The sequence below is a fragment of the Vespa crabro genome, chromosome 25 (assembly GCF_910589235.1).
Source record: "Vespa crabro chromosome 25, iyVesCrab1.2, whole genome shotgun sequence".
Classification (NCBI taxonomy): domain Eukaryota; kingdom Metazoa; phylum Arthropoda; class Insecta; order Hymenoptera; family Vespidae; genus Vespa; species Vespa crabro.
Window position 1 is genome coordinate 3,067,487 of NC_060979.1, and position 10,000 is coordinate 3,077,486.

At 29.3% G+C, this 10,000-nt stretch overlaps 2 protein-coding genes across 3 annotated transcripts in view; both read right to left on the reverse strand.

The window, feature by feature from the left end:
* The window catches only part of LOC124432530 (zinc finger protein jing homolog), a 106,685-nt gene that overhangs the window by 57,108 nt on the left and 39,577 nt on the right, over positions 1-10,000 (reverse strand). The gene's annotated exons all lie outside the window — the stretch shown is intronic.
* Positions 1,251-5,115, reverse strand: LOC124432532 (nucleolin-like). Its single transcript, XM_046981572.1, has 2 exons — positions 4,832-5,115; positions 1,251-1,314 (listed from the first exon to the last, which is right to left on the reverse strand). Exons 1-2 carry the CDS (start codon positions 5,000-5,002, stop codon positions 1,258-1,260), a joined length of 228 nt encoding a protein of 75 aa, XP_046837528.1. The 5' UTR covers positions 5,003-5,115; the 3' UTR covers positions 1,251-1,257.

Sequence of the window (10,000 nt, forward strand, 5' to 3'; positions counted from 1 at the left end):
CTTTTATTAATTTCTTTCGCACGAATTATCGGAAACCTTCGGTGCTTATCAGAAAAATTCTTTTTCAACATCGATCGTGATAATCAGAGGAGGAGGAGGAGGAAGAAAAGAAAAAGAAAGAAAGATGAAAACAAAAAAAAGAGAACATTCTTGCGACTGAGGATCGTCCTCCCCCCACCATTTCTCCTTATTTGTTTTTTTTTTTTTCTGTATTACAAAGTTCTGTCTCGTTTTGTTTCCCTTTTACAAAAAAAAAAAAAAATAAAAAAATAAAAAAAAAAGAGTAAACGAAATAGTTCATTGTTTTTTTTTTCCCTTACTATTCGTTGCACTTACACACACGCACACACACACACACACACACACACAAATATACACACGTACGAGCGCAAGGAATGTAAAAAATTTCATTTAAATTTTAAAAAAAAGAAAAAAAGAAAATATGTATCACTCACTTGGCTTTTCTTTTCATGATCGATGATGAAGAAGAAAAAAAAAAAAAACGAAAATGAATAAAAGAAAAGAGCTCGACGAACTTAATGTCAATTGATAATGTTAATATATATGTATATGTATATGTATGCACTAAAATTTTAAAGTTTCTCTAACGGGTGCCTAAGCAAGACTGCGGGACGTCGTTGTTTCTCCCTCACGTGGGGGCCAACGATTCTGTTAATTTTATTTTTGGTCGATGGATATATAACCATGAACCTACCCCATGGACGGGTGAACACGTGACATGTTTTACCATAATCAACGTAACACGACAATAATTTCAACTGATTTAAAGAAAAATCTAATCCAGAAGGGAGAAGAAATTTTTTCTTCTTCTTTTCTTTTTTTTTTTTTTTTTTTCTAATTTTTACCAACAATCAATTTTCTAATAATTTAGAAATGATTTTCGACGAGAGTGATGAAAACGAAGAAAGGAAAAAAGAAAGAAGAAAAGAAAGAAAAAAGACATCAAAAAATTCCTTCACTTTTTCGAATGTTTCAATTTTTTTTTCTAATAACAATAATAATAACTTTTCAATAATAATAATAATAATAATAATAATAATAATAATAATAATAATAATAATAATAAAAAAGATCTCGTGCGTCGTCCGGCCAATTAAAAGATAAAACAGAAAAAAGAAATTGTTAGAAATAATTGACCAGTAGTCTGTTATCGAATTAACGAATAAGAAAAAAAGAGAAAGTAAAAAACAAATAAAATAAAAAAAAAAAGAAAAAAAAAATGGTAGCACCTGTGTATCATCCTTTATCCTCATTGGGTAAAAGGGCTTGGTTGAAGACATAATTGATACGTACCTGTAACATAAAAAAAATAAGATACTATTAGGTCATTGTCAAAGCATACTTATATATATATATATATATATATATATATATATATATATATATATATATATATATATATATATATATTGCTACTTATATATATGTATAAATATATACATGATGGAATACACCTGAGTAGAGTAGAACAATTATTATTATCATTGAAGTTATCTTAATGATCGTCTAGGACGATGATTACTTTAACTATAATCTTAAGACGATTAACGTTTCTACCCGCATCACGTCGATTATGGTTGCAATTGGTGATGAGAGTATAAAGAAAGGAATCTTATAACAGTCTGCTATACGTACATATAAATATGTATATGTATGTATATATGTATGTGTGTTTGTGTGAAAGAGAGAGAGAGAGAGAGAGAGAGAGAGAGAGAGAGAAAGTGAGAGAGTAAAAAGATAGAGTAAAAAAATTTCGCATAATGAAACGAACGTGGTGCTTCGAATTATCGATTACACGAATTATTCGATTCGAATAAATAACGATGGTTATCTTAGAATTAATTTTCTTTTTTCTTCTCTTTCTATTCCTTTTCTCTTTTTTTTTTTTTTTTTTGCGCTCGCTCCTCTTCCTCGGTCATTCGTTTGAACGACAATCGAACGTAATATATCTCATTGGAACGTCACTTTTTATTAATACATTTCGAGTAACACAGGATGGACAATGATGAATTAGGCCATTCCTTCTTACTAATTTGTTATCAATCAAAAAAGATTAGTATATATATATATATATATATATATATATATATATATATATAAAAATAAAAAAAGAAAAAGAGAAAGAGAAGAGTGGAATAAAAAAAATATGATCGTACTTGATAAAAAAAAAAACCTTCCTGCAACCCTATTTGGTTTATGGGCTCAAGCCAATGGAAAAAAGAAAAAGCATGATATGTATGTGATTTCGATCTAATCAAGGTAATGACCTTGAGCCGTTAAGTTAATCATGATTAAGTGCTCGAACACTAAACCCATGATAAATATATAAAAGAGACTGAAAATGTCGAAGTACTAATTTCCTTAGTCGACGGACGAGACAAAACGAGGAAGGATTGAGTATGGTGAACAAGGGGTGGGATAGGGTGAGGTAGGTGTAAGGGTGAGTTAAGAGTGTGAGGAAAAAGGAAATAAGAGGGTTGGAATTTTCTATCTTTCTTTTCAATGAGTATAAAAAGGGGAAAAGAAATTTCGTAAAAGATATTGCCTTGAATTGTTCCATTTTTTTGTTCTTTTTTTTTTCTTTTTTTTTTCTTTTTTTTTTCTTTTTTTCAAATGAATCTTCTTTTATCGGGGAGACTAATTTTTCGACTGCTACTACTTAGAAATGAATCTAACTTATTAATCTGATCTTACTAATATTAATTAAGTGTCTCTTTGTGCATACTTATGTATGCGCGCGTGTGTGTGTGAGTTAATTCTTTTTTTTCTTTTCCAAAACAAAATTAATTGATTTCCCTCTCTCTCTCTCTCTCTCTCTCTCTCTCTTTTTTTTTTGTTGATCGAAATTAACAATCATTAATTAGTAGGATTTTAATAAGTACCAGCGATTAATAATAAAGTATATGTATCTGTCTGAATTTCTAATATTTAATTATTAAATTTTCGTAATAGATTAATTTTATATTTTTTCAAATCAAAATTAATAATTAATGTTCGGTTTAATTATTAATAAACGACGGTAAAGTAACGAATAATCTTATGATATCTTTGAATTTTCTAAAATTAATTATCTGATATTAAATTTCTTTTTTCATTAAATCGATATTAATTAACTGGCGATAGAAAAATTGTAATCCTTCTCGAAAATATTTCAATTGTCATCAATTTTTAAATTTGATTTAAACTATTAAAGTTGATTTATCAATTTTAATAAAAAAAAAGTTCCAATAACGATAAGTGCGTTAGAACGTAATGCTTATTAAATTCTTCCCATTAGCGACACTAATTTCTAAATTTGTTTGCTTCTCAAATCAAATAGAAAAAGTATGATAAAAAAAAAAAAGGAAGCTATTCTTGATATTCCTTCGATCAAATAATTAATAATAAGTGTAAGATATTTAATATCGTTATAAGTGTCGATACGTAACACTTATAAGTTCTCTCCTAATATTTTTAATAGCAATTGGTTAAAAAAAAAAAAAAAAAAAAAACCTTTACATCCTAGCAAATAATCCTTGAATATTTCCCCACCCTCCCCAACACCCCCCCCCCGGCCCATCGACTGAAACGAATGATAATTAACGAGTCTGATTCTCTCGTAAGTGCTAAAAATGGACACTTACGAATTCCTCTTAACTATGCAACGTTAATAGTTAAATTTGTTGAATTCGCGAATTTCAAAAAAAAAAAAAAAAAAAAAGAAAAAGAAGAAAATATGTAATAAATGTAACAACAAGTCAGTGTTACGGATAAGTGTTTTACATGATATATCAATAGTGTAATAAGTGTAACAAGTCGAATTAAAAGTAAAGTTGACGAGTAACGAAGCTTGAGAGTTTCTCGAGAAAAATCTTATAACCATAAAATTGACTTAAGTGACTTAGGTGTCATATTTATTTAAGAAAAAAAAAAAAAAAAGAAAAAAAACAAAAGAAAAAAAAAACAATGTCGAATCCGTAGAAAGGAAAAAAGACAAAAAAAAAAAAAAAAAAAAAGGAAAAAGGAACGGAACGAATGAACGAAAACAAATGATATTAAATGTAATGAAAAAAGGAAAAAAAAAAGAAGAAGAAGAAATAAAGAAAAGAAAAGAAATAAAATAAATAAATAAATGAGTAAATACAAAAAAAAAAAAAAAGAAAAAAGAAAAAGAAAAAGAAATAGATAGAAACGTATCGTTGGAACTTATTGATCGAAACGAATTAAGAATCAACCATATACAAAGCCTCAAGCAATACATATACATATACATATACATATACATATATATATATATATATATATATATATATATATATATCTCATATCAAGGTGTTTTCGAAAGTGCAGCTGCAAGAAAAATCGAAGACAGGGAAAGAGAGAGAGAGAGAGAGAGAGAGAGAGAGAAAAAAAAAGAATCGTCCTTGACTCCTTCTTTATTCGAGTCCTAGGAGAGTTTCACGATAATCGTCATCTAACTCAATGTCAGCTGCTTCCAAGTTCTCCGCTAAGGAAAGGCTACCATAACACTCCTACTATTTCACCTTCTACCTCTCTCTCACTCACTATCACTTACTTACTCACTCACTCACTCTCTCTCTCTCTCTCTCTCTTTTTCTATGTCTCCATCTTTCTCTTTGTCTCTCTCTCTCTCTCTCTCTCTTTAAGTATGTAGCCTTTGTGCTAACGTTTGCATTTATTCTTTAGCCTTGTGCCTAATGACAACGTCGGCGAAACTAGAGAAAGAAAGAAAGAAAGAAAGAAAGAAAGAAAGAAAGAAAGAAAAAAGGAAAGAAGGAAAGAGACAGAGAAAGATCTTATTTCTTCTAACATTCTGCAAGTCCATTTCTGAATCATCATCATCCTTGTCGTCATCATCATCATCATCATCAGCAGCAGCAGCAGCAGCAGCAGCAGCAGCAGCAGCATCATCAGCATCATCATCATTATCAGCAGCAATATCATCAACAAGATTATTATCAAGAGTACCAATCAGGATCATTATAATCCTCGTCAAGTTCCTTTAGCATTACTCTATCGTACGGATTGAGAAATTTTTAGATATTATCTATTTTTTACGATCAACGAAAGATATAAATTAATTAATCATAAACCACCATCATCGTAATCATCGTCATCATTGTCATCATCGTCGTTGCTGTTGTTATTGTTGTTGTTGTTGTTATTGTTTATTGTTGTTCTTTTCATGCTAACGAAGAAGAAAAAATAAAAAAAATGAAACAGAAAGTAAGTAAAGAAAATGAATGATATGTAATGTCGAAAGAATAATTATTTATAATTAATTATTTATAAGTTGAGAATAATTTTTTGTATGGTTTAACAAAACCGTCGTAGTAACCGTCACGAAACGATTCCCCAAGGTTCCTCTCGATTATGCAAACAAGTATGCACCTTCTGCACAGGTTCGCGTGTATGCACTACGCGTGCTGGTTTACATCGTACGTTGTAAAACTATTATGTAAAAATGGCCTTGGACCAGTCCAGAACTTCGATTCTCAATAACTACTCTCATTTTATGTATACGTATATGTATGTATATATATGTATATATATATATATATATATATTTTTTTTACTATTTCTTTTTCCCTTTTCCTTCTTTATATTTCCCCCTCTCCCCCGTTCGCTGTTTCTTCTTTCTTCTTCTTCATCTTCTTCTTTTCTTTTTTTGTTTCGTTCCTTCTTTCTTTTTTGTTCAAACCAATTAGGCCCTGGAATTCGTCATTGACGCCATTTTGATTTTTGACGCCATTGAAGGAAACAATTGAACGTCGAATTTTCGTCCATTTTTCTTTTTTTCTTTTCTCTTCGTTTTTTTCCTTTTCTCAACTTAATTAAAACCTTTCATAATCAATTATTGTCGCAACTCATGCGAAAAATTTCATACAACATCGCGAAACCAATCGAATCTTATAGATTTCATTATCATATCACTTATCATATCGACGGATTCGTAATCGATATGATAAAAAAAAAGAAAAGAAAATTTACATAAATTTTCAAATCAACATTAAACAAATCGTATTCGTTGAATCGGCACGCAACAGTCCGCAAAATTGATATACACGATTAAACAAATATTCCTCGATGAGATTCTCGCAATTAATCGAAATCAATCGAATCGATCATCAATCGAGGCGACAAACGTTTATCTTTAAAATCTTATCAACAAAATTTTCAATACTCCCCGCTACCCACCCAATCACTAGATCCTCTCGTACGCCATTTGCTCGTCATTTTAGATGTTTTACTTTTTTTACAGAAGAAAAAAAAGGAAAAAAAAAAAGAAAAAAAAAAAAAAGAAAGAAGTCTTCCCTTTGTCTCGAGGGGTTGAAAAGATATATTTCTGTCTTAAAATTAGGGACCCGTTGGGGGATGGGAAGATGAAAACAAAAGGAAAAGAAAAGAAACGAAAAAAATAAAAAAAAAAAAAAAAAAACGAAGGAGAAAGAAAAAAAAAGGAGAAACAAAGAGAACAGAAAAGAAAAGATAGGAAAAGAAATGAAAAGAAAATCGTTAAATTATTCAAGGACGTCGCTAGAAAAGGTGAGATCGTCCATACCATTCGTAAAATCACCCTCGGAAGGTATAACTCGTCTTTCTCGTTTTTCTTTTCGCCACTTCCTTTCTTTTTTTCTCTTCCTCTTCCTCTTCCTCCTCCTCCTCCTCCTCTTCTTCTTCTTCTTCTTCTTCTTCTTGGAAACACCCCATCGAGACCATAAATATGTAAATACGTGGCTCTACAGGCGACTTGTCGAGGCGTTAGCCAGAATACATATATATATATATATATATATATATATATATATATATATATATATATATATGTGTGTGTGTATATAAAAGTGGAATAATAATTTATGATAATTTTTATCCTCTAATTCGTTCAAGAACATTATCATAATAGTCGTAATCACGTTCGAGAAAATGGCCGAATCCATTTTACGGATACAAACAATTCGACAATGATTATCTTTGTTCGTCACGATATTGTATACACCGAAAAGAAAAGGGAGAGAGAAGAAAAAAGAAATGGAATGTCTTGTTGCTCTGATTTCTCTCTCTCTCGCTCTTTTTTCTTTTTCTTTTTTTTTTTTTTTTTTTTTTTTAATTTATTTATTGCACCAATCGAAAATGGCGTAGACTGGTTAACGAACTATCCAATACCCACGAGTATTAAATTTTTCACTCACGAATTTAAATGAATTTTATCCAATTACTAACCATACAATGTCGTTTAGTAAATATATATAACAAGAACACTAATACATCCAAACATATATATATATATATATATATATATATATATATATATATATATATATGTACAAACTAATACATATATATTAGATCGTATCGTGAACGCGGAATTGGAAAACAATACCTGTGTGATCAAATGAAATATATAATATAAATAAAAGCATTGGATAAAAGCTTTTCTGTGTGCATATGCGTGCGTGCGTGCGTGTGTTTGTGTGCGCGCGTTCGATATATTCATTTGGATCGATGTTTAACAAATCAACAAAAAAAAAATAAAATAAAAATGGCGATGGAAAGATTGATAATCGAGGAGGATATGAGTTTTCGAAATTGTCGATGAAAAAAGAAAAAAAAAGAAAAAAAAAAAAAAAGGAAAAACGAGATCCGCGTTGGAAAAGAAAGAAAAAAGAAAAAAAAGAAAAAGGAACACAAAAAAAAAAAAAGAGAAAGAAAGAAGAAAAACAATAAAGGAAGGATAAAAAAAAAAAGAAAGAAAAAAAAGAAAGGAATAAAATTAGACCTCGACAAGAGGCCTTTGTTTCGTTGTATTCTTCCTTTGGATTTTTACCAGTGCATTACGTGACATCCAATGAGGCCAATGATAATGTCACGCGGGCGTTGATGAGTTGCGGAATGGAATCCGCATTGTGAAAAAAAAGAAAAAAAAAAAAAAAAGAGAAGAAAAAAAAAGGAAAAAGAAAAAAAAAAAGAATCAACAAACCTGAACTATCCTTCCTTGTTTTTTTTTTTTTCCTTTCTTTTCTTCTCTTTCCTATTCTTTTTCTCCCCTTTTTGGAAAGTTTTGTCTGTAAACTTCGTGACATTAACAACTGTCAATGATAATGATTGTTCTCTCTCTCTCTCTCTCTCTCTCTCTCTCTATCTATCTATCTCTCTATCTATCTATCTATCTCTCTTTTTCTAACGAAAGAAACGAGACGAATGCAGAATCACTGGCATATCCGCGAAGACGTCACGACGATCATTCCCAATGAGAGACGACTATAGCAATCTCTTTCTTACGTTTCGATTACTTCTTCTTTGTCTTTTATCACGTTCTTATATACATGCAAATGTATATGTGTGGGTATGTATATTTGTATGTGTTAACCTCGACAGTTCTAACAGTAAAAACGTTCCAAGGCGACATTTTTCTATGGAAAAGTCGATTCCATCGAAAAGAACCGGGACAAGGAGGGAGGTGGGGTGGTGGGGAGAGATGGGCCAGTTGGGTGGTGGGACGGAGTAGAATGGTTGGGGCCTTACAAAGTGGGGAGAAAAACGTGAGTGATTTTATAAGAAAAATGTTAACGCTCTTTTATCGCAATGCATTACGATACATGCAATATTTTATAATAATTTTCTAACAAATATATTTCTCCTTCAATGAATATATTTATTAATGTTTCATTATAATTGTTTGAAGAGAAAAGAAAATTATTTATATATATATATATATATATATATAAAAGAAAAAAAAAAAAAGAAAGAGAAAAAGAAGTAGAACTTTGAATTTTTTTTTACAAAAAAAAAAAAAAAAAAAAAAAAATAAAAGAAAAAGAAAACGTGAAAAAGAAATTATAGATTTGCGTGCGTGTGTGTATATGTATATAAACATATACGTGCTCATTTAGAAATAATCTTATCTACAAAAAATCATATTAAGCTTATCATAATAAATAAATAAATAAATAAATAAATAAATAAATAAATAAATGTACGGATATAAAATTACATTTAGATTAAAGTAACGTTAAAATAAATAATTTTCCTCGTACGTCATAACAAATATATCTTATCATTCATAATGGATATATAAATAAATGAATGAATGAATGAATGAATGAATGAATAAATAAATAAATAAATAAATAAATAAATAAATAAATAAACCGCAAATGTAAATCTATGTATCTAACGTAAAAATAAAAATAATAAAATATGAAAAAATAAAAAAAAATATAAAAATAATTGGAAAAAAAGAAAGTAGGGGGAAAAAAAAAGTTGTCAACTGTTTTTTTTTTTACCATAATAGTCCAAACTATCTATATTATTAGCAATAATATATATGTATGTATGTATGTGTGTATACTACTAGTATATAGCAATGTACATATTATACTACGATGATACACGTGCCTGGATGTAACAGTAAAAACGTCGTAAGCGTGACAATCGAGTGACTCTATCAGAAGTACTAACGAGACGTCTCTCTTCCGATCGGAAATGCCTAAAACGAGTTGATGCGACGAATCGAAATGACAATAACGGTATTCAATTTCTATTTCCGACGAGGACATTTGGAAAATCGTTTTTGTCACTTGATGAATTTTAAATTGTTCGTAAATAAAAAAAAAAAAAAAAAAAAAAAGAACAAATTTTTTCTCAATTTTTTTTTCCTCCATTTCCTCCCTTCCCCATCCCTCCCCCTCCCCCCCCTAAACTAACCGATCCTCTACAATTTCTTTTCTTTTTCTTCTTTTTTTTGTTTTTTTTTTTTTACTATAATCAATCAATTAATTAATTAATCATTAAGAAAAAAAATAAACATTCCAACGTTGAATATATTTAATGTATATATGAACTATATATGCATGTGTGTATGTTTGTATTAATTAATTTCTAAATTTTCTAATCGCTCAAAACAAAGTTATTATACTTACATGTATATAGAGATATATATATATATATGTATGTATGTATGTATGTATGTATGTAT

Coding starts and splice junctions, on each gene's coding strand:
- LOC124432532 (XM_046981572.1), bottom strand. CDS start 5,002: ATGATCCTGATTGGTACTCTTGATAATAATCTTGTTGATGATATTGCT. Junction 1,315..4,831: donor CAGAAATGGACTTGCAGAAT/GTTAGAAGAAAT, acceptor TTTATGTTACAG/GTACGTATCAATTATGTCTT.